General features: G+C 39.2%; 1 protein-coding gene across 1 annotated transcript in view; it reads left to right on the top strand.

Moving 5' to 3' along the window:
• Positions 1 to 25,306, top strand: part of col14a1a (collagen, type XIV, alpha 1a) — a 118,239-nt gene that overhangs the window by 85,888 nt on the left and 7,045 nt on the right. Inside the window, exons 37-45 of the mRNA XM_079164983.1 lie at positions 3,620 to 3,673; positions 5,820 to 5,915; positions 6,928 to 6,981; positions 13,314 to 13,367; positions 17,365 to 17,418; positions 17,559 to 17,630; positions 20,560 to 20,595; positions 21,725 to 21,791; positions 21,990 to 22,181. Coding sequence (XP_079021109.1) covers positions 3,620 to 3,673; positions 5,820 to 5,915; positions 6,928 to 6,981; positions 13,314 to 13,367; positions 17,365 to 17,418; positions 17,559 to 17,630; positions 20,560 to 20,595; positions 21,725 to 21,791; positions 21,990 to 22,181 — 679 coding nt within the window. The remainder of the gene's footprint in view (positions 1 to 3,619; positions 3,674 to 5,819; positions 5,916 to 6,927; positions 6,982 to 13,313; positions 13,368 to 17,364; positions 17,419 to 17,558; positions 17,631 to 20,559; positions 20,596 to 21,724; positions 21,792 to 21,989; positions 22,182 to 25,306) is intronic.

Genomic DNA, 25,306 nt, shown 5'->3' with positions numbered 1-25,306 from the left:
CCATTCATTCTTTTATTCTGTCATTTATTGTTTCATTTAAGAACTTATTCAGACACTTTTGCTCAATCTTATTTGACTCACATTTCTGTCTTTTATGGTGTGGAAGTGCTCTGTCTCTTTTATATACTGTTATTCATGCTATAGATACCTAAATGCATTTAATAACACATTTTCTCATTGAGAGAATGAATGTATCAGTTATTCACTTTAGAGACTCTCATTAAAGAGAATGTATTTAATCCAGAAGTGGTTTTACGGTCAATAGTGGACACTGCAGGTAAACTTCTGAGTCAAACAGCTCTGACAGCTAATTAAAAAAGTAATTTTCTTGTTGTTAAATTTACAATTGAATGTGACGAATATAAATCAGTGTAATCCAGCTCAGTTCAATCTTCTTCCCTCAAGGGGCAATTTGGGGTCGGCTGATCTACAAATATAAAACCACAAAAAACATAAAAGCTTTATTCATTCAATCTCAAAATACAAAATATGATACTGTAAAGATTTTTTTAGAAAGTGACCAATCTCTTCCTGACCAGCAGTGTCCACCATCACAAAAGCACATCATATCAAAGTGTCCAAGTGCATGTATCAGTGTAGACACAATGTATGTATTATCCATACACATTAAGTCTCTTGGCCACTGGTTTCTTACTGTATTTTAATAAAAAACTGTGAAATGTAAAATTACAAATCTTTTGGCGTTTTCATTGGAGTGGCAGGATGTTAGCGAGAGAAGGGATGAGCTTGGGGAGAAGCTTTATTCCTCTCACGCAGTAGCAAGTAAAACCTGATAGAGGCTGAGAGATGAGAGCAAGTAAATGAGCTCATTTACAGCCCGAGACTTTTGTCTATGTTCTCCTTTTCTCTTCTTTTTTTTTCTTTCTATCTTCCACGCTGCATTTTCCATTCCCTTCTCTCTTCTTTTTCCCCGTCTCTATATCTCTTTCGTTTTCTCTCATTTTCACTCTCTTTGTCTCTGTCTCCACCCTTGGGTAACGAAGGCGTGGGAGGGGTCTGGATCAACACCAGTATAGTTTGAGAAAGTAATTATATGGTGATTCCATTTATCACAGCCGATTACAATCGCCCCAGTTGTCATCCCTGTCCGACGAGCCACATCCACTTACTCTTATGTAGGGTTATGGCCACAGGCCACAGCCCTCCCTTCCGCTTTTCTACCTCTTTTCGTTTTTTTGTCTCTGTTCCTCGTTTCACTGTCTTTATACCAGAAACATACAGTATACTGCAAGCAATTATGTCAGCTAAGCCATGAAACAATTGAATCTCATCTTATCTGTAAACTTGTTATCAGGAAAAAAAAACAGTATTTAAGGCTTTAAAAAGTAAAGACATTTTTTTTTCATATTTCTCAACTCTATGTATACTGTGCATTGACTTGTGTCGCCTCGATATCTTTTCTCCTTTTCTCTCTTTCACTCTCTGTCCAAACCAGATCAATAGCTGTTCTGTAAAGCTTTCATCTCTTTATTGTCTTTCTGTTTCTTCTTTTCTCTGTTTTCTCTTCTACCTTCACTTCATCCACACGCCTGAGGCTCTTTTTTTCGTTCTCTTTTTTATTATCACTATACGCCTCTTTCTTTGTGTCTCTGTCTGTGCCTGTTTCTCTCGCTGGCATTGAATGGGCTTCTTGAATCACATTTTAACTGCAGCATATCGGCGGAGATGAACGGTATAATAGTGAAATCGTAGGCACGTTTGTGCTAAAACGGCACTCTATAGTCAGTGGGGTTTTGAGGTAGGATGAAAAGGTATTGTTAACACAATATAATGGTTGTTAACACAAATGTATTTTATCTCCTGTGGAACACAAGCTTCATACAGAGAGCAACACTTTCAAAAATCCTAACAGACTGTGAAAACAGAGTTTGTTTTTGTGCTGCTGAGACTTTGCTCACTCTGATGAACCAAGGAGTGTGTAGAAAGCCAAATAAATACCTGGATCCATTGGGTTACCTGATAATACACACACATAATACTGCCATGAAAAGGCAACTGGATGGCGAATGAGCTGGAAAGCAAAGAATTATTTTTAAAAAATGTAAGAAACTATGATCAGATGGCAACAAGTATAGAGATTATTGTAGCTAAAAACATTCCTATGATCTACACAGATGAGACTGTATTTTGTCAATCTGAATTATGGCTACAGCAGTAATCTGCTCTAAATGTATTATTATCATCATCCAAAACACAGTTTGTGTAATTTTTGTGTTTGTGTTCACTGTCAGAGGCGTGTATTTTCCTGTCTTGCACAGCAGCAGACCTCTTCAATTTTGTTAATCTTTGAGTCATGTTTGAAATAATATTGATTGGCCCAACTGAATTGCAATCTTTGCTGTCTGATTTGGCACAGACTCGGCTCAATACCGAACATCACTAAACAATCAATCTGACATTAAGGAAAGCAAGACTCGCGCTGCCTGCCATCTCCGTTTGTTAAGATTGAATTGTGCCCATGCTGTTCGAGATGCTAGTGTTGTTTGAAAAATGTAAATTTGTGGTTGGCATCAAATTGCCCATTTAAATGATAATAGCTGTGTTTTTTTTTTCTTTATCACCATTAAAGGCCCATGAAAAATCCAAACACGATTAGTCGTATTGCTGCTGTTGGAAGCTAATTTCAGTTTTCTCTGCAGGTTTGCCCGACCTCAAACAAGTCACAGGCTCACATTGTTTGCAGAAATGCATAAGAAACAACTTGCAGAGACAAATTGCAGAATTGACGATTATTCATTTTAAATATTTTCCCTTCTAACATGAATTTACAGTAGCACAACCATTGCATTCGAATCAAAAGTACTGTTGTTCTATTCCTTACCGAAAGTTTAATTGTGTCTCTTTGCTGCCAAAGGGAGAATTTAATTTTAATTCTTTTTGCCTTTTTAAAGCCAACCTTATGTAGTCTACAGAGGTATTGGTTACTGTCCTTTGTCCTCTACATATTGACTGTTAAGCAATCCTTTTCCTGCACCGCTTCACGGTTGATGGATGCTGATGGGGAATAAGCTAATGACTTCTCAATGGTAAAGCAAACCATCAAACTTAAGTCTTGGGTCAACAGTTTGGTGGGTTTTACCACATCTGTGTGTCTCCTCTCATGCTCCTCGTCCTGCTTGTAAACATGCCTCCTGTCCACCTCTAGCTAAATACTATAGGAACAACCTAGTAACCCCCTCATTCCCAGGGGAGGCCTATTTACGCAAACACAGGAAGAGGAAGTATCCCACGTGAATCAATGATTAGCAGATGTGCGTTTGTCCCTGGATAAACCTTTTGGCTATTGGATTCAGCCCGAGGTTTACAGCTCCAGACTGACTTACAGATGCAGCGTAATAAAGTGCAGAGCCCAGAGGGGCCGTTTACTGCACAGATCAGCGTTAGCCTCTGTCCGTCAAAGTCATAATACATTCAGACCTGTGCAGTTCCACTTGTATTAGATTTTTTTAAAATTAACTCAAATGTTCATGTTTAAAAGGGAGTCTGAGGGATACACATTTTTGAAAAGCATGTCTTAGTCATTACACTCTATCTAGGTGCACAACTTGCAAACACTGAGTGTCTTGTTTTCACGGTGTGTGTTTGGCCTGTGTTTCAGGGCGGTCCAGGCATAAGGGGAGCCAGAGGAGACCGAGGAGAGCCAGGAGGGACGGTTAGTAAAATGCACTTAGTTTCAGCAACCATTTATACTTCTGCAAAACCTTCAGCACATATACTTATTCTCAAACGGAGTCATGCTCCTAACCGGGGAAGAAGAAGCACCCCAATAATAACAGGCTGGTCGGAACTGGATTTCTCAAACTAGACATGGGAGAACCTCATGATTTCACATTTTATAGGTTCAGTTTTAACTTTACGTGAGGCAGAAACGGTGGGGTCAGTTTGAAACTGGAAGCGAATACACTTCACCAGGTTCCTCAATGAACATAATGGGGAGCCCACAAGACTAGCAACGACACTCTCTTATTATTTGATTCATAATCTAAACATGCTGGTCCAAACCTCTACCTTCACGGACAGAACAGCCCCCATCCCGATTAGACAATAAAAGGAAAAAAGTTTAGGGTGAGTAAGCAATGCCCCAGACTCAGAAACAAACAGTCTTTTAAACAGCGGCCCTGCACACTGGATGAGACGCTCCCTTGGGCCATTTTGGAAAAGCATATATCAGTTTTTTTGGCTTCCTGATCTTCCTTTTGGCCTCAGATGTGAGGCTCTAATCAGCACTGTTACTGTCCTGTGCTTAATATACAGAGTTACAACAAATCCTATCTCTAACTATTAAAGAATGATTTGCTGTAAAGTTTGCATCTGCTACAGTTTTGCTATGGCAATCTGTTCCCAACTCTTACAAAGCATCCAGCTGTGGCAGCCAGTACAAGGCCTGATGCTGTTGGAAATTTACCAGTGGCCAATTCCCATGTTTGTAATTTGATCTTAGATTTTAGAAGATATATTTTGAAGCCTTTCTTCTTTGAAAGAAGCAGCAGGGGTATTGCCACTACTGCCTAGACACGCAGGGCTGTCAATCAACAAAATGAACTTGTTTATCTCAACCAGATGTCGCGCGTTGACGTCGTTGAATGACAGTGTATCGAGTGCTCTACATGAAGAGGCCCACCCAGAACATAAAACTTAGCACATCCCAAGACTGAAACAAAGACAAAATCAAACTAATGCAAGTCTTTATACAGCCCATGTGTTATATTTGATGGGTGTAAATCTGTTAGTTTTGGGTGAGAGGTGGCTTCTGTCCTGCTGGCACACACATACTCTACAGTACATACGTACATAATAATACATGCCAGATCACACTTGTCTTAGCTCAGCAGTATTTGTACCTCTGCAGCTACAGCCAAGTTTATTTGAATAGTCGGATTATTCTGCTGGATGAGACCAGATCCTCCACGAATTCATCCGTATTCATTCTCACTAATCCATCTGGAGGCATTACTTGTTACAGTATAAGCACTGATTAATGGGAAAATAACGTTCAGTTATTAAAATAAACCTTATTTAACCCCCCCCCCCCCCAAACACACACACACTGAATTCATTTATATCTGATCCAAAGTTTCTTTTGATTGTTTTTGCATGGATAAGAAAAACATGAAGCCAGTTACTGTAGGGTTGAACAATAAAACAATAAATAAAGCCAGAGTGAAGATTACTTTGGCTACCCCTGCTGCTGAGACAACAAGCTACGAATGCTGCGAATCAGTTTGCAGGAATACCTCTTTTCTGACAACACATTGCAGGAACTCTGTCTGCAGCTCATACACTTGGCTCACATAAGCCACCACACCGGCACAACCTTATACTAGATGGATAGACAAGTGTCTAAATCTATTTCCTGTTATTGATCTCATTATGGAAGCAGCCAATGGTAGCAAAAGCCCCCCAAGCATGTAGTGATGATGTTGACCAGAGTTTGTTGTTCTTAACTTGGTGGATATTTTATGTTTTAAGTAGGTGCAGACTTTGAGGAAATGGGCACACATCCATTACCCAATCTTTTCATGTACATCAAATGAGTTTGATTTGTTATTTTTTACCTTAAATCTAATGTAAGTGTTGTTTTAAGTGCTACTTCAGTTCCACATTGTTGTTACAGAAGAATCTGTACAGTGGTTCAAATGCATGTCATGAATATGTGATATTAATGAGCTGATGAGGCGTGGCGGAGTTCACATCACATGATGCTCATTTGGAGCTTGCTCAGTGGTCATGGAATTAAAGATGTTCACATTACTATTTTTCCTGATCACTTAATGGATTTCTCATCCTTGTTTTCACAGGGACCTCAAGGGCCAGTAGGAGAGATTGGCCCTTCTGGACCTTCAGGACCACCAGGTCCTCAGGGACCCAGTGGTCTCTCTATTCAGGGACCTCCGGTAAGACATTTCTTGTGTGTATTTATATGTGCATATTAAAATGAAGTATAACGCCACAACTTGGACATTTGCACAGTTGCTTAATACTTTTAACATTACAATACTGTAAAGATAATTAGCTATCTCCCTCTCAAAACAAACATGTGTGGCTCTAATAATAATACACTTTATCGGTATAGTAGCGCCCTGCGATAGTAGATAGATGTCCAGGGTGTTGTTTCATTTTTTATACGACAACTCTCGAGTGCACTCTCTACCAATCGGTGCCTAGGTCTCTGAGGCTATAGATACACCAACATTTGGAAAATATGGAAAAACAAACCTCTCAGTGGTGCTGTGGAGGTTAACAAACACAACATATCTTATTATTATCTTATTACGTCTTATCATCTCAAATCTAATGGCCTACTACCACTGACGTCAACATTTAACTTAACACACTTAAATTACACATAATCTGTAAACCACTTTTAAACTCACTCTATAGAAAACATAGATTGCATAAAATCAAGTTTAATATGACAATAGAGCACATAGAATGCATTCATATTAAATAGTTAAAAGATATTTAACATTTTGTGAAACGTTATTCTTTTTCAATGGAATATGTTAAAGTATGATGAAGAAAGAAATGATACTGGTAAAGAATAAAACTTTATGTTATTGCCAATGATCCCTGCTGCAATAAATTATGATGGGAAAATAGTCTCAAATGTGTGCTGTTTGCCATTTCACTCCCACCTGTCTCCAGTAAAATGTGTGCAATAACACACAGGCTTAGTATTGAGCCGTTAACCATTTGCCACCATAAACTGACAGATGTTGACGTATGCCTCAAATAGACTTCCAGACATTTGAAGGATCTTGTCCAAAGCACGCTGAAGCTGTTCTGGGGACTTGTGGTGGCCGAGCATCTTATTAAGATAACTGATGTTGGTTTTTCCAGTGCTTTGGTAGCTATCAGTGTGACCATTAGTTCGGCTGAGATCTAATGACTTTGTTTGTTTTACAGGGTGCTGCTGGGGAAAAGGGAGAGAGAGGAGAGATTGGTCTAATCGGACAAATGGTGAGACAACATTTAACAAAAAAGGACATTATTGTAAGATTCAGAGGTGAAGTATGTGTTGGGGCTTGTTGAAATAATTCCCAACATCACAAAGTAAAGCCCGGAGGGGCAACTCTTTTTCAATTTCTCCTTCTGTTTTTGTCTTGACTAAAGGAGATAAGCAGTATTGGGTTATCACAAACCCAGCTGTGTGTGTGTGTGTGTGTGTGTGTGTGCGTGTTTCTATATTGTTCTTTGTGTGTATGTGTGGAGAATACAAATGAGTCATATATCCATTATCACTGAGGTGTCATCCAGGCTCACATAAACGATAATAATAATAATAAATTGTATTTGTATAGCTCTTTAAAGGGTACTCAAAGACACTTTAGATGGTAAAAACAATGAGACTTGTTGCACTATAAAGGCATTTTTGTAACTTTTATATATATGTATGTTAGACCAGCCTAACTTAGATATTTGTTAACTCTTTGTAAGAGTGGTTATCGCTGTTAATTATTTCGCCAAGTGACTGTTGCTCCAAAGGCTTTTTTAATTTGTAATAATTTTTTAAGGTGAATAAACCTTAAGTGTAGAAATGTTAAAGCATGCAAGTGCAACATAGACTGTTTTCACGGAAATTCTGCATTTCTATGGCAAAATAATTTTATATATAATGAAAAAGATGCCACAAATATGTAGTGCTGCAATTTAGCTTTTTTCACTGCTTTTTTAAAATGACGCATAAAAAACCTAGAAATGATTACACAGCATCCACAACACTTCTGGTTATTGTTGTTTTCTTCAAAATAAAGGGCTACGAAAAAGGTATGCCTTCACTTTAATCCAAACTTAATGACATGCAGCTATAATATTGTACAGCATAATGTCTGTATTAACTACACTTTACATTGTTGTGCAGTTTTGTGAAAGAGTTAAAGACCAGAAAAGTTAGAGAGAGATGAGGGGGATATGAAGGTTCACTGTGTGTATATGTGTGCGTGTGTGTGCGAGCCTGCATGCTAATGTGTGTGTGTATAGGTGTGTGTGTGTGTGTGTGTGTGTGTGACTGTTTTGTTGCTGACACACACACGCACGTCGACACAGACACAGAGCAGCCTAATGGAATCATCGAGATGGGAATAATCATTAACAGCGTCTCCATTATTGGGCAGTGAACCAATCGGAGGTAATACTGAATTAATTTAATGGAGTTCTACTGGGAGCCCTCAACATCACCAAGGACGGAGTCAATGTTCAAGTAACTCTGACCAGGAAAAACGTACATTCTTCAAGGAAGATTCTCTCATTAATTTGTGAGATTATTCTGCTGGATGATTTTCATTTTTATTCCTGTAAAAACAAATATCTTTCTTGACACATTGCAACACTAATGTGCTACTACAAACAGTGGGTTTGGTCTGCCTCATACCTTTGATGGCCCTGCACACCCTCACAGCTGTTATTCTGCTTCATTAGAGTTGGGTAGAGCGCAATATACATTTTTGTTAAGTTGTCTAACCTTAACAGGTGCAACAAGAGGGTCAACACACACACACACACACACACACAGACCTGAAAATAAATGTAATCGAGCTAATTGGGTGAAATCATTTGTGAGAGTGTACCGTGGGAGTGTAGAGCCTTTCAGTTGATCCAGAATGTTGGGGTTTGAGTCTGTGCTACTTCAACCCCACTAGACTGGTGAGTTAAATATTAAAAGCATCAGTAAGGTAACACAATACATTTTCATGATGTAAATGATAACACACAGCACAATTCAGCTTGCTATTATTGGGCTTACTCAGGCAACACTTTTTGTTAATATCCATTATAGTGATATATTATAGTATGCTGGGCTAATAGGGGATATATCTCTCAACATATCTCATAAGGCTGTCCTTAACTTTTAACAGCACAAGTGGAAGAATCCTTGGGTAGCACAATGCAGGCTTTTTACCTCATTAACACCACATTTTTAACATGAAAATGTCCTTCAGAGTTTAAATCAAGTGTACAAAAACAGATATTGTGCCACTAAGCTGACTGCTTTCTTATAATTCCTGTACAGTAGATGTCACAAGACATTTATTTTGCTGAATGTTCTCTCAGTGATTTCTTGTTCTTGGTTGAAAGTGGAGAATGTGGGAGCCAACATCCCTCGAAGCTCTATCGGCTCCATCACAGTCACACTAGATCCTGATGCAGCACTATTTGGTGCAGATCTGTCCTGCAAATACTTTTGCTTTGAGAAGCGAGCAGGGACCCTTTTCACACACAGTATTTATCTAGGTGCATCAGTTAGTGATGTCCATTGCTGTGTTGTCTGAGGATCAGAATAAATTGAATAAGATGGTGGATTCCATTATGACTATCAGCCCAGATTCACAGGAGGATGTTACAGAGCATAGCTGCTAACCAGTCTGACTTAGGGCTCAAGGTTTTCCTGTAATGGATTTTTCAACATCCATATAGATTATTAGGAAATTAAACATGTGCTCATTTGGTTGGCAAAGGTTACCACCTACACTCACAGTTAGAAGATCCCGATCTCTTCATTTGCTGTTTCATGTCTTTATATGCCCTCTGATGAACCGACAACCGTTTTATTTTTCATGCCTTCTACCCACTGCATCCTGGAATAAGCTTCTACAACACTGATCTGTATAGGGATAACAAATTTCAGGGAACGAGTGGATAAACTCATTTTAAATTCATCACAATCAGATTTAGCTGCAGTCAAGCTCTTCATGTGGAGCTGACAGTGCAAAAGTTTTGATTTTGAGAGACAGCTCCTACATGGACCACGATTATTTTCTTTCCACACCAGAGCACAACTTGTTACAGTCGCTGCTTCCATCAGCCGATCACGGGTCATGTCAAATTGATACATCGATCTGCTTTCAGGGCACACTGCAGACACACACACACACACACACAGTTACACACACATTTCATTTCATACTGTACTTTAGGATGGTGATCATCCTGTGCAGGGTATCTTTATTAATGTTTTAGAGTTGTGGCTTTGTACTGTAGTGATCCTGATTCATTACTTAAATTATTTAGGAAATTTGTGTTAAAAGGGTCTTTATTATAAGACAATATTTTACAAAGCTAAATAAAATGTGCTGTATTGGACAGATGTCTATTTCAGCACTGATGCAGATTAATTAAACTGTTTTGACAGAGGCAGCTGTAAAGACAGTGTGTTGTTGTGCTGAGGCTGATAATCATGTTCCTGGTGGTTTTAGTTTGATCTCTCTGGGTCTTTATCCATTTTTAATTACTGTTCTTTAGACTGGCGCAGTTTCTTTTGTTGACAGACTTAAGTCGCTGATTGGAAGTCATATTTATAGTTTCTGACTTTTTACCACACCTGTTTAATTTTCACAGATTTTATAAGAAAGGAATATGCAATAACCATTTTCATGAGGAGAGAACAACTAGTCTCTGAACCAGCTCACAGAGAACTGCAACACTTCCTGATGCAGCACTATCTAGTTCTCGCTCTCTCCGCCTGCACAGTCCTATTAATAAAAGCTGGCAGTGCTGCCCCGTGCCGCACTATGTTTCCGAGTAATAATGTGTTTTGTCAGAGAGAGGAATATGAATGTGTGTGTGTGTGTGTGTGTGTGTGTGTGTGTGTGTGTGTGTGTGTGTGTGTGTGTGTGTGTGTGTGTGTGTGTGTGACCCAGTGTGGGAATTGTAGCTTCCAGGGCCCTGTTGTAATATACGAGGGACCACAGAGAATATCACAACTCTAAAACATCAATTACCTCTCTCGCTCTTTCTTTTCCTTTACCTCTTTCTCCCTCTCTTCAGCTCTCTCTCTGTTCTCTCTCTCTGTTATCTCTGTTCTCTCTCTCTCGGTCTCCCGTTCTCTCTCTCTCTCTCTCTCTCTCTCGCTCTCTCTCTCTTGCTGCAGAATATACAATGTAACCTTGTCATCAACGTCCTCCGCCTCTGTTTCAATTTGACAGTGAAAAATGCAGCTGCAATGAATAGTAAAGAATGTGTGTTTGTGTTGGTGTGTTTGTCCATCTCCGTCTTTTCACTCATTTTCAATCTCTGTGTGTGTGTGTGTGTGTGTGTGTGTGTGTGTGTGTGTGTGTGTGTGTGTGTGTGTGTGTGTGTGCGTAATCATGTAATCATTTTAGTTTTGAATAATTTTCAATAATTTAAACTTGGTCACTTCTAGATCTTTCGCAGATGTATGCAGTTACCCCTCTTAGCCCCCCATTTTACACTTAATCTGTGTGTGTGTGTGTGCATGTGCGTGTGTGTTTGCAAAGAGGAAGTGCATTAGAAAGTACATCAGACAGCCAGCAGTAGACTGGGTATTGGAGTAACCTTAGGTTCTAGCTGGGTTAGCTTAGCTTTCATCTCTGCTCTCTTGCCTCTCCTCTCTGGTGCAGTTTGGTGGCATTTGACGGCTCAGTCTGGTTGTTCGGCTGTGGGTGGTGATTGTGTCAAAGACGGTTGCACCTCAATAAATTTAAACAAGACTAAATTACTATAGTTTTCTATAGTACTGATACATTTTAGTTAATAGACAAAGACTAAATCTACATTTGTTGAAAGAAATTACAAACCAGTGAGTGAGCAGCACCGTACTGTCTCTAAAAAGAGTGGTGACTGTAATATTGATACTGTCATTGAGATCAAGATGTCTCAGAAAAGAAAAAATCTGGAGCAGAAAAAAAGATGAAAACTGAAGATATATGATCTATTAGCTAATGCTATCTAACATTCTCAGCTTTTAGATCAGATTCACAAACTACATGTTTATTGGCAGGTGCAGGTTCTACGTCAAAGCAATCCCAAGGCTGATGTGTTGAATCAGAATCACTTGGATTCTGATCATTCAGACCTTTGGCCTTGTTGCTCGTATTATTCTTAAGTCCTGCCCTGGAGGCTCTGATAGGTGTGTGTATGTGTGTTTTTGTACCTTTTATCCTGCCATGCCAATTGCACTTTATTTGAACCTTGTCATTTAGCAGTACATAAACAATTTTATTATAAAGGTTTGTTAATGCATTCATCAACAGTTGTAACTCCTTATGAGTCCTTATGAGTTATTGATAACATAATGTATCTGCAATAGTGAATGAAATATAATTACATACATTAACAAATCTTGCACTGTTTTACTTTATAAAGCAGTTATCAACTTCTACGAATATATATAATAAGAATTCTTAGTAGTTCATATTTATTACAACTTATTATCTATTTATACACAAGTTAAGGATGCTTCAAGTGCAGGAGAAGTTATAGTTGAAAATTACATTAATAAATATAATTAATAAAAACTACATTATAGCGTGGTATACTGTAAATATGTATTGATTGTTTGTGTACTGCCTGTAAATGCTCAGTAGGGGGTTGTAGGGGTTAACAAGTGCAACCCCAAAACCTTCTTATCCTTTTTATCAAGTCATTTTAGTGTGTAATTGATTCTTTAAAGTTTGTATTTTCCTAAAACAAGTAAACAATCTGTCAGTACAGTCAGAATATATCGAGTTTGCTGTGCATATTAACTTGTTTCAGGTATTTCTAAATCAAGTAAAAAAAAAAAAGTTGTTCTATTATTATTCTTTGTTTACTGACGTAGATTTCTATAAACTTCTTCAAACTTCAAATTGTTGCACTGGCTCTGTGTATGTGTGTTAAAGTCTGTGGATACATGGGTGAAAGTGGCAGAGAGACATTATTGCAGATGTCTTGGGAGAACGTACATCATCCGACATCTAAACAACGGCACATCATTAATCATAACTGGCCTGTCCTCTACGACCCCGGCCTGTAATTCGTAGGACCTTTTACAGTGATAACTGTCTTTTTTCATGAGCTCTCCTCCACTAATACCGAAGTGCAGTGATAAATCACCTCAACACTTAATCCATGACTGTATTTTGGAATCGGCTGTGTGCATTGACCTGCAGAGAGGTGGATGAAGGAGAAATGGGGCAGGAGAGATGGAGCAGCAGGGTGGCCTGATGATATAGAGATCGTCCTGGACCCAGAGGGTTAGAGGCCGATTATTCCACAAATCACATTTATGACCGCTGCTGTCAAAGCATCGTTGAGAAAGACAGCACAGCCTTATCTGTTTTGACCGTTGGTTGTGTACATGCATTTAAAGTCATTCCTTTTTATGCTGTATGGAATTTGGCAGATACCTTGTAAAAATGACTATTCTGATCTAAAGGAAAAGTGTATATTTATTATTAATTTATCACAAAAACTTCACACTTGCAGTTTAAAGCTACTTTTCTTAGTTTCATATTGTCACTAAATGTCCAGTGTCGTGAAAGTGATTCAAACCTGCTTGTTTGTGTTTTGATTAGGGTGTTCCTGGAAGCTCGGGCTCCCCTGGTAGAGAAGGCCCCCCAGGAGCAAGGGTAAGACAATACACTGGCATCACCTCTGTTGGTTACCGATACACAGTGTGGTTCTTGGAAATCCACAATATAGTATAGTGATGCATACATCTACTCTACTGCAGTAATTACTTATATTGTCTACGTCTCTATATACTATATAGCGTTGTGGATAATGTAGGTCTTTTTATTTAGTTTTGAGTTAAATGTGAATACAAAATAAACACAAGATAATTGGTTTGTATGATGATAAAGCCATGTCTTTCTGCTAATACCATCATTACTAGTTGAAGGGGATGCTCTAAGATATGAATAAAGGACATTTGGATATGGTTTTGAGAAAAGGCATGTAGGCATAGCAATACATGACAACTTAGAGTTTTCTATTCTTTCCATTCAGACCTTTCGAATAACAAAAAAAAGCAATCGCAAAGAGATAAACAAGCGTTTTTTTAACATTGTGTTTGTACTTGTACAGTGGTACTTTTCCAGCTATCTAAATGTTCAACGTCTCTTCATGAAACCGTATAAGTCAAAACCCAGTTGAAGAAAACAATAAAGTAGAAATATAGTAGCTGTGGTTGACAGAGGAATCAGGCCTTATAATACCCACTTGGGCTGTAAATACCAAAACAGTAACGCAGCCAGAGCGTAATGTGTCGGCAAGCAGACACAAGTTTTGTCTTGGCCTCGTTCCTGGCGAGGTGAATGACTCTACACATAATCCATCAGCTGTCTCTTTGTTGGCTGACAGGGGTCCACACAGTCATCCCCTCAGTGGTAGTTTTCAGAACATATTTTTCCGGCATGTCTTGTGGTTTCCTTCAGGACAATAGTCTGTTAACTGGGGTTTCTTTTCCTGATGCCAGATAGATTTGGAGTTCATGAACTTTCAGCAAGAAACGCATTAAAGGACCAGTGTTTATTCTTAACTATGTTTTATCTAGTGTATAATCACCTGAAACTAAGAATCGTTGTGTTTTAATTTACTTAGAATGAGTCCTTCATAACTTCAAAGGGAGCGGGTCCTCTTGACAGAGTCCACATGTTGCACAGCCGTAATTCTACAGTTGCCCAAAACGGACAAACCAAGCACCGGCTCTAGAGCTTTGAATGTTTTTACGTTACCTGAAGGCCACTGTACTTTTCCGACATACATGTGAAACTGCAGTAACATTAGCCTCCGAGTGCAAAACCGTGGTTCTGCCAACCGCCGTCTGAGTTGAGTCGCTCCTCAAGAAGGGTAGACGAAGGTCTTGAAAGAAACCATGGCGTTACCTCGGTTTTGCGCTCAGCTGCTCATGTTACCATATGTTACCACGGTTGCAATCTGCAACCTTACTGCTAGATGACACTTAATCATACACACTTAATTAATTAACTCACAATCTGTTTTTGGTTTGCCACTAACAACCATACAAGTTACATTGATTATTACTTTTCTACTGTTGTTTCAATCAGCAGTGAGAGAGAGAGATTTCTGAAGATTTGACTATAGCTTGTTTGGAGCAAGGTTTTGTCTGCTCACATCAAATGTGAAGCATTGCCGTTTTGATGATATGTAATGATATCTGAATATTACCATATTTTACAAACAAATTATCAAAGTGTGTGTCTCCATTTGGCTCAAGGATGTTGCTAAACTAGCCGCCAGTTGTTTTCTTCTCTTGACAATAACCTGAATGCTGACACTAATCATATGATTACCTTAAATATAGTTCCTGTTATGGATACTAGATCTTTAAAGAACACTGCATTGGATTTACAAGGTAAACTCTTTGATCAAATCAAGTGGTTAGTGAGCCCATTTTCAAGTTACAACGTATAGGGATTTGAAGGACAGAATATTTATCCAGAATATTATTAGATACATATTCACAACTTGATCCTTTTAAGACCAAAGAGCAAAGAGTTCAGTCCTCAATTTGTAGAAGTATCACCCTACACTGAACAGACAAAACACGGCAAAACACCCACACTCACAGAATACAGTACATGTAATCATGTGAAATTACTAATCAGGGAGCAATTTTGTCTGCTTTATATTTGGAGATAAACCGCCTCTGTAGCGTGGTTATAACAGGGCTCCCACATCCATATTTCTTCAAAATGCTACATATCTATTTGTCATTGTTGAGACTTCTAGAAAAGAATTCGACCATGGGTATGTTTGTAATACCACAAAGAGATAATTATGATTTTGTTCCCATAGGACATTTCAAATCAGTATTTGTATTCTTGCAGCATAACTGCAGCATCACAGTCTGATGTTTCCAGCAGCATGCTCAGGCTGAATTCTCTCTAAATGTTTTTTCCAGTGGATGCATTGAAAGCAGTAGGCAAGGGGACGCAGTGAATACTGATAACAATCAATTCACAAGAGGTCATCAACGCAACAGCCATTTCTGTTATCACTATTCTTTTGACAGCGATTTAGAAAGTACTGAACAATAATTATAGAAGCAGCTTTTGAAAACGAATTAATTCACAATGCTTGTGCTTCCTAGTCTGTATCACCCAATGTGTACAAAGCAGAAAGCCCTTCATTGACTAAAACTAGTCCACTGGGCATAAACACTGTACTAAACATTTTGTAAGGTGTATAAAAGCCAAAAGAAGTCTGGCAAAGACTTTACTGCAGCAGCCAGTTAGATCATTTGAAACAACAGTAACTGTTTCCTGGGTACTTTATTTGTCCATATCACAGTGAAATGGATAACGGAAAGCTATAAATCTTTAGGCTCTTACATTACACAGCAGTTTCCCTGTCATAACTCCCAACTTTATTATTTAAGATATACTCATGAAAAGGTTACTTGTGCGTCTCAGTTTACCTGAGACGGCTTTGCAAAGAAATCGTAATATAAATTAAAAGTTCAATCTTTTTCAATAGAACCTGCCCTTTGTTGGTGGGTATTTCAGTGTGTACATAAACATCTGTATCAATAGCTTTCCTGTACACCATAAACCTGTTGCAGCTTGGAATATTACAGAAATGATACATTCGCTTGAACCTGGCTTCCTATGAGAGAAGGCTGGAGGCTGAATTTCTTATATGAATACTAGAAAAAGAAAAAGTTGAATGTTTGGATTATGATATAGCCACTAATGGGAATGTGCACAGTTTAACATCAGGCTGACTCTCATCCCAATGTGTCATGTAATGTTTCTTTGCTTCACAGTGGACAATTTTGTAACCTTTTTTGTTTTGAAATGATGACTGATTTTTGTTCCAGATGTGCTTCTGCTCAATTTAAAAGAAATTCAAAGTAGTTGAAGAGACACTGAGAGACTTGAATATTGGGAGGAGCTAAGGCCCAGGGCGAGTGTCCATGTTGAAAGGGCATCAGCCTCAATGTGTGACCACAAAGTAACTGTAGACATCCAAGCTAAAATGAAAGGATTAACTGAACCTAAGGTTAAGCTATTTTCCAGGACAATCTGAAAATGTGTTTTAATAACACTAGATTTGTTCAGTTTAAATGGCCTATAAATATTGAGGTAGATCAAAGCCATCATCATGTTATTATATATCATGTTATTATATGCCATACCTTAACAAAACCAGACTAAATACAGTTGGTATGAATGTGCTTCTAAAGTTAAAGCTCCAGTTTCATAGTCACGTGTTCACCTCAAACCACAGCATCACGGGGAAGACATTAAATGTCGGAGATGGTTTTTAAACACCTTGAGGAAACTATAATACAAACTGTGAATAACTCAACAGTCTTATTGTGAAAAAGCCAACAGTCGGGAAGAAGAAAGCATATTTTCGCAGACCTGGAGTTTGGACATCAGACGTTGCAACAGTAACAGATGTAACCGCTATTGAGTTTGGTGGCCATCAATAGCCTGGATGTTAATTGTATTAAAAAATAACAGTCTTGCTGTCGGTTTAGTCTGGAGACTCGCAGGCCATTTAGAAAGGTCTTGTGCAAAACAAAGTTCAACCTACATGTATGAAAGTGCAGCTAACGTTTTGATATACTAAGCGTTTTTGATCTGCGTCTCACAGGGTCTGCCGGGTAATAACGGACCACAGGGAAGACAAGGGCCTACCGGACCTGTTGTAAGTGTCTATTTTCTTATTATTCTCAGCATTCTTTTGTCTGTCAGATCACCCTGATACATGGGCCCGACTGAAACTTTTGCTTCATGTCACCTTCCTTCTTCTCCGGCTCTTTCATTTACCGCCCGTCTTTCTCTCAGGGAGTCCCAGGAGCACCAGGAGCTCTAGGACCTGCTGGGTCAGCAGGGCTTCAAGGAGATCAAGGACTTTCTGTGAGTGAAAACTATTGTTTTATTTTGTTAAGAATGATTTGGGGAAAAAAACTCTGAAACTGAAATTTCTTCTGGACACAGGATCTCTCTTGAAATGCCTGTGAAAAGTACACTTGATAGAGTTTGACATAACTTGTCCAAATTAACAATGACACAAGGAGGACATGACCTCTCCACTACTTCCTCCTGCTCCTCCTGATTTCTCATCTTCAGATGTTTTTCTCCCACCATGTCTCCCTAAATTTACAGGAGAACAATAATCTCACAGCTGAATCACAAAGTTACAGATTTGTTTAAATATGAATAACATTGTGGTTCGTTTCCAATGCAAGGAGCTCACAGAGATTGTTTACTCTTCTCCTATTTGTCCTGTTTTTCTATCTTGACTGGAAAGAGATTTTTGGACACAGTCCTCATTATAACATGTATCATTTAGTCAGGAATGAGTATTACCAATAAAACGTATTTCTTTAGAATATCAAAGAGACACATCTTATTGAATAATAATTAATCTTTTGAAAATCCAAATATGAAGGTTCACCTTTGATTCTAAACGTACAGTAAGTCAGAGAAGGATGCAGTGGAGAAGATGTTGGGTCCCAAACTTTGTGTAATGCTAACAGAAACAGATGATACTGTGATGCTGGTGACAGCTAATCTAGTCTTGGGTCAGCTCTGCAGGCCAGAAGCAAAGTTTGGCTCAGAGAGGCAGAGCTATAAATCACGTACCGAAACACTCTCTCCCTTGACACACACACACACACACACACACACACACACACACACACACACACATACACACACACACACAAAACGGGAGGGATCACATCTGCCTCATCTCTAAGATGTAGAAGACACAGACTATGAATGTATGAACATGCAACAAACAAACACCGGTACAAAAAAGAAAATCAGATCTCACTTTCCTGAGAACTATTCTCTTAAACATCTTAAACTTTTAGTTTAAAAATTCACCTCACCATTAAATTGCTGATTCAGTCCTCTTTCTGCCCCCTGCAACCCTTCTCCAGGTTTTTGCTGCAAGATTATATTTTGCTCTGAAACAAATGTTTCCTATCTGAAATAGCAGCCATAAAAATCAGCAGGGAACTTTTCTGCATCTTTCTTCATCGTGATGTAACTGACCTTAAGACGTGGAAATCATTCCAAGTTGTTTTGTTGAGGTGGATACAAAAGTGCCACACATCTGTCCTACTGCTATGACCAATTCACTAAAGGACAGTGGATTTTTACCAATCAAGACAAGATAAGAGTGTAACGATGCAGAGTGGCAAAACTTAAAGCACTCTCCACAATTTCTTGAGTTCATGTTCCAGCATCTAACGAAAAATCCCAAACTGTTCGGTTGTGGAAATTACATGATTAATCTGGAAATGTTATGCGTTATCTATCAATATTCTTAAAACTTCATAATACGGAACAGAACAATTTTAGTTGTAGTTTATTATCAGGTGTTTGCAAAGTGGTCAATTGGTCAAAGTTGTCAAAATATTTAAGGGGGGAAGTGACAGATGTCCTTTGTCAAGAGCAGCAGAATCCACCTGGACTGGGCATATGGAGTGGTCATTAAATTTGGTTTACTTTGTCATTGACTGTTTCATATGCCTCTGTATAAACAGCTGGCCGCACAAGTCTATCAAATTATCATAGCGCTTGATGATGCGCTGAATGTGTGGCAATGAGTCCAAGCGTGTGTCCGACCTACACAAAAGACTGTTTCTGAATGTGGTTTCACGTGGCTCACCCACCTGAGGGTTGTTTTCTATTTATTTATATTGCTTGACTTGGTTGCAATCCAACTCATATTTGCCATTTACAACAAAAACAACAACAATCTTCTTGGGATTGTTTCATCAGTCCATACTGAGGAAGAGGAAAGTCTTCTTAAAATGACTTCCCTCTGCGGATGAATTGTAAAACATTTTGAGTGAAAAAACATTGACTCTGTACTTTGGACAGATTCTGCATATACAGGGCACAATAGGAAGATAGTTTTGATAAAATAATAAAAGAAATCAGATTTGTATGAGAGATATTCCTGTTTTTTTCACACTCAGATCCGAACTTTGGCTCCCAGACAGTTTGATTTAGGTTTCCCATGTCACACGGATAAGACAGTAGACATTTATATGTCCAGGAAGACTCAGGAGATTCAGACAGACACAGGGAGGAGGTCCAGGAGAACGCTTTTAGTGTGGAGACCTGCACTCCAATTCAGCGGCTGAGTCAAATGTTGGAAAAGGCTTTCTATCATCTGCAATATAGTGCACACACTCTATGATATGCCAAGCCTGCACACACCGTTTCTCATCGTTGTCTATCCATCAAACCCGCTCAACACACAGCCAGTCAGTCGGTGGTCAAGGACATGTTTCCCCCAAGATAAACAAGCTTTTATTGAAAAGCTGTAACAACATCAAACTGATATGTATCATATCTGCACATAGTTCTGTGGCCAGGAAATAGTTGTCTTTTATTTGCCTCCGGATCGCAATGCATTACACTGTGATATGCATTGACTGGCTTTATGTGCTTGGCAGGTTTTTTGTGTGCGTGTGTGTGTTGTGATCAGATATGCATCTGTGTGTTTTACAGTGTTGGCAGTAGCAGAAAAGAATCTCATCCAAGCCAAAGAATTGCACTCTGTTTGTGGGCACACATGCTTTGGGGCTTATGCGTGTGTTGTCTTTCGGACACAAAGAACCTCGACACAAATTGAAATGCATTAATTCATACCAGCTGTTAGATCGGAGAAGAAAAAAGTGTGTGCGTGTGTTTTATGTGTGAGATGATAAGGCATAAAGGAAAGGAGAGAGATGGAGAGGAATGAGGTGGGGACATTAGAAGGAGGGAGAGAGACTATTTCTGAGTCAAATGTTAATTCTCCTCCTGTGCTTTTGTGTTCCAGGGTCCTGCTGGTACCAAAGGTGATAAGGGAGAAAGAGTAAGTCATTCCACTTACACACTTCAACCACAGTTTAGAGCAAATCATTTTTTACTGCTCCATTATACAGTGGAAATGTTGTTATTTTGCTATATTACTCACAAATACTTCACACCCTTGTTTTGAAGAAACCAAATGATGCTCTAGTACACATTTCCTGTTACTAGTTTGTCTTTTGCACCAAAATTCACTTGATTTCTCTTTTTCACTCCCTCAACCTTGTTTAGAGCAAACCAAATTAAATCAGTGTTCATGGTTAAAATTTGCAGCTGAGCTGTATTTCTGCGGACATAGTAGCCAGGCCATCACCGCCGAGGGCTTTAGAGACATGCAACTTGAATTGAACCTGTAATTCCTGTTTCTGCCCCATTTTATCAACTGGTTTGGGACATTCGGACCTGGTCCATTTTTGAAAGACTTGAAAAAAACATGGCAGGAACTTTTGTGAGGTTGCCCAGTTGCCTAGCATGGGTCAAGAGCCAAAATCGCTGGATATACTTCACTTCTCCTAATGCAAATTTACACCACCTTTCATTAGACCCTCTTCTTGCCTCCTAAAAGCCCAAGGAAAGCTCCTCCAGAGCCACAGAAGACCTTATTCAACGGTTTTCATGGGTTGTGTAGCGGTCCTTGTGACAAGTAAACTGAACTTTGAGGTTAGGATTAAAAAACTATCAGTTACAATTTAAATCCAACAGTTAGAAAACCTTTTCATCTGTTTTAGCCAATATCATTACATTACAGTCATTTAGCTGATGCTTTTATCCAAAGCGACTTACATTTCAGATGCTATCATACCGTAAGCACAGCTACGGGAGCAACTTTTGGGGTTAAGTGTTAAGACACATCGACTTGCAACTAGTGGTGCCGGAGCCAGAGCCAGGGTTTGAACCACCAAACCTCTGATTGAAAGACGGCCCTGCTCTCCACTCAGCCACAGTCGCCCCTTATATCAATATAAGGGGCATCAGAATGTGGAAGTTACAAACATTAAAACATCCATCCACCAAGTTATTAACCACTGGTCTGAGTGTTTATGTAACTGTGGTTGCTCAAATTGAAAAGTGGTATCAGTCTATTGTGTGGTTGTATAATATCAGACCATGAGAGCTCCACATTTGTTCTTCAGGGTGATGTGCAAACCCAAGCAGCCGTGCGTGCCATCGCACGGCAAGTGTGTGAGCAGCTCATCCAGAGTGAGTAATCAGGGATATTTACACAATAACACCAGCATGTTATTCCCCGCTGAGAATGTTTCTGTCTGACCTCTACGGGCTTCATTTCTCACCTGTGCTAAAACTTCATGATAAATAAACAACTGGAAAAAATTCTTAAAGAGTCAAAAAGCGAATTCTAAATCATTTCGAATCATTCTCCTCCTCTACCTCCTGCAGGCCACTTGTCTCGCTATAACTCCGTACTGAACCAGATCCCCGTCCAGTCAGCAGTGTCAGTCCGAACAGTACCCGGACCACCCGGAGAGCCAGGTAGGAGAGGCACCCCAGGAGCTCAGGGAGAGCAAGGGCCATCTGGTAGGCCAGGCTTCCCCGGCACCAGCGGCCAGAACGGACGACCGGGAGAGAGAGGTGAGAGAGGAAGATAGTTAAGGATGTCTATGAGTAAAGACGGTTATTTACAAGATGCATAACACGTGTCGAGAGAAAGACGGGAAGAATATACATGGTAATTTCCATACGTATATCTCTTATTCTCTCAGAAATATACAGACGGATCACACGCCATCATCAGTCCTTCACTGTTTGGGTTGTGTCTAGACACTCTGACTGCATGCTATTGTTTATATAAGCATTAGAAAGAGTGAGGAAACATTGAAGTGTTTATCAGACTGCTCTTGCTGCAGTGAGCAGGTTATAGTCTGATCTGAACTCACAATAGTCGACTAGAAAATAAGATGACAAATAAAATGTGGAAAAAAATATGACATGCACTATAGAAGTACTAAAACACTGTCTATATGGACACTTTGGCTTCTCTTTTATTGAATGTGTCATGTTTTTTGGGGTACAACAGCATTTATTACAGAGCTGACAGGAAATGAGGGGAACCGTTACTGTCCAAGCTTGAGTGAAGACAACATAATGATTCCATTGGTACCAACCATGTCATGTTAGCTTGCCGGGATGGGGGCTGAACATTTGGCTAAATTTGGGCGAGGGAAAACTAGCATGGTTATTTTCACATTTTCATGGTTTGACCTTTCACATCAATGAAAATGGGTTCAATTTAAAGTCATGCCCACTTTATGCTAATACCATGCAGTTTCGTGCTACTGAATATGCTGTACCATGCTGTATTTGAATATTTCTGCATACTGGGGACAGTATACAGTCTTGGAATTGCATAAATGACTGGAAAGCTTAGACTCGTTTGGATCCAATGAGCCCGACTTTATTCATGTGTGATGACGTTGGTCCCCATAGTAGCCATTTTACATAGTGAGATCATTTTTTAAACTTGACATCCTCAAATGAAAATACCCGTTGTGACATCTAAGATAATCACAGCCTCATTAAACTTTACTACCTCAAACTAGAGACCTAGGGCTTTTAAAGAATGTATGGCTGTCAAGTGTTGATTGTAAAAAGAACTGTTATTGTTTCCTAGGTTTATTGACAATAAGGGTGTTTCTGAGCAGTTTCCAGAACAGAAGTGCTTGCCAACCGATCCGCCGAAATCCAAATCTCAGCATGGATTTGTCTATGGCGTCCCTAAAGGTCTTGGCATCTTAATGTGGTATTTTAGCAGAAGTTTTGATTATATTTATCATTTCCCATGTTTTTTATTTAAATTCAGCACCAAATCTGTGTAACAAACAGTATCAACCCAACAAGTGGTGCAACAACGTATGCAACATAAAGAGCATGGGATCATATTCTTCCATCATAATGTTCTAAGCATCTCAAATACATACTCAGGTTCCTAGCTATCAGATGATTTATACCACTTCTATGTGGCATATGCTGACTTGCTGTCTTTACCTAAAGATCCCCTGTTCCCCCCCATCCCTCAAAAAAAGGTGAAAACCGGTCTATAGGGTTCTCTAAGTGTTAGACCCCTTGAACTACTGCATATGGGGGTAAAAAGGCTATATTTTGCTCCAGAGGGAGTGGAGCAAAATTTGATAAATTCGCTTGAAGCTAGGGCTGTAAATCTTGAGAGTACGCTAGATTTGAGAAATGATCTAACCCAAAAAAAAACAGCCCAACTCTTTTCCAATGAAAGTAACCAGCAGCACTATCTCCAAAAGGTTCTAAATCTCCCCCAAATTGTCTTTACGAACGTAAACATACAGTGAATGTGAACATCGAGCATTGTTGGTACTCACAGCTGTCAAGATACCAGCTTGTGGCTCAGGTGACGCGTCGTGAGTGCCGAATTAAATGATTGGATGAGCTTATTACAGTCCTGCGACGCATCATTTCTTTACTTTTCTTTTTTCAGAGCATTTGATTTATTGACTGCTGTCGGGATGTTATGCGAATCAGAGACTAATATAAAAAAATGTGTTTAAAGATTACCAACCATAGCTTTAAGTGATGGCACTGGACTCACTCAGAACTGTCAGTGATTGGGTTGCATTGTGAGTAATGCAAAAAAAAAAAGACCACTATAATAATGATTGCAGATTGAGATGTGCCAATACAAATATGTAATGGTATGATAACCAAAACTTATCATGATTTACAATATTGGCAATTTTAAAACAAAACAAAATCATGGGAAGTTTAATAAAACCCACCGGAAAGTTTTGTATGTCAAGCAGCGTTAGAGCTGATGTCTCAATTTCCTGTTGTTGTCCTCTCAATGAGCAACATAGCCATGTCATTTGGACAAAGATTGTTATTGTGATGGAAGTGTTTAAAGCTCTGGTGTTATAATAAATTATAACAAGCGTCCAGCTGGTGATGCAGTGTGTGTGTGTGTGTGTTTGTGAAAACATGAAATGCATTACTGTATGTAAAGTAATGCATTGTCCTTTTCAACAATAACCAGAGGCTTTTACTGTGAAAAGAGCTGAACGTTTGTCACAGTTTGAGCTTCAACTGTTCTGATTGTTTGCTGCTTGTTGTGGTCTGGCCTGCTCTCTTACTCACAGTCGGGGTCAGAGCTCTGCAAGGTTCAGTCCAGGCCAGAAGGCAGTAACTCCGATATCCATGACGTAATTCGTCAGCCACTAACAGCTTTTATGAGGCTCAGTCTTCATCACTAAAACATGCAACCCACACTAAAAACCCACATACCGAATGAGCCTGCACACACGGAGGGTTAGGAAAGCGGAGAGCCGCTGTCAGCAAATGTCCAGCATGGTTACCTCCCCTTTAGAAGTTCAGACCTTTTGATTCTACCCAATAACATTTAAAATCTGCAGCCACCACACACACACATACACACTTACTTTATTTTTTTATAAGCTGAACTGAAACCAGAGTAGGCCAAATATTATAAAAGATGTATAGCAGGCTTAAGAAAAGTAGACATGTTATTATTAAGTCAGATAATTCCAGGAAGAAAGCTGTGATCAGGCTGAACAGATGAAACCATGTATAGTCCCCATACACTATTGTCCTGAATATAGAGAGGCTATATGGGTCAGTTAGTGGCCATTGTAGAGAAATTATTATGAGACGAGGCCGCCAGTGTAGAGAATATTTTTTATTTGCGGTAATGTAAAATGTTTTCTCTTGAGCCC

The sequence above is a fragment of the Pholis gunnellus genome (assembly GCF_910591455.1).
Source record: "Pholis gunnellus genome assembly, chromosome: 8".
Classification (NCBI taxonomy): domain Eukaryota; kingdom Metazoa; phylum Chordata; class Actinopteri; order Perciformes; family Pholidae; genus Pholis; species Pholis gunnellus.
Note: the sequence above shows the minus strand (reverse complement) of the source record. Positions and strands in the feature narration are given on the sequence as shown.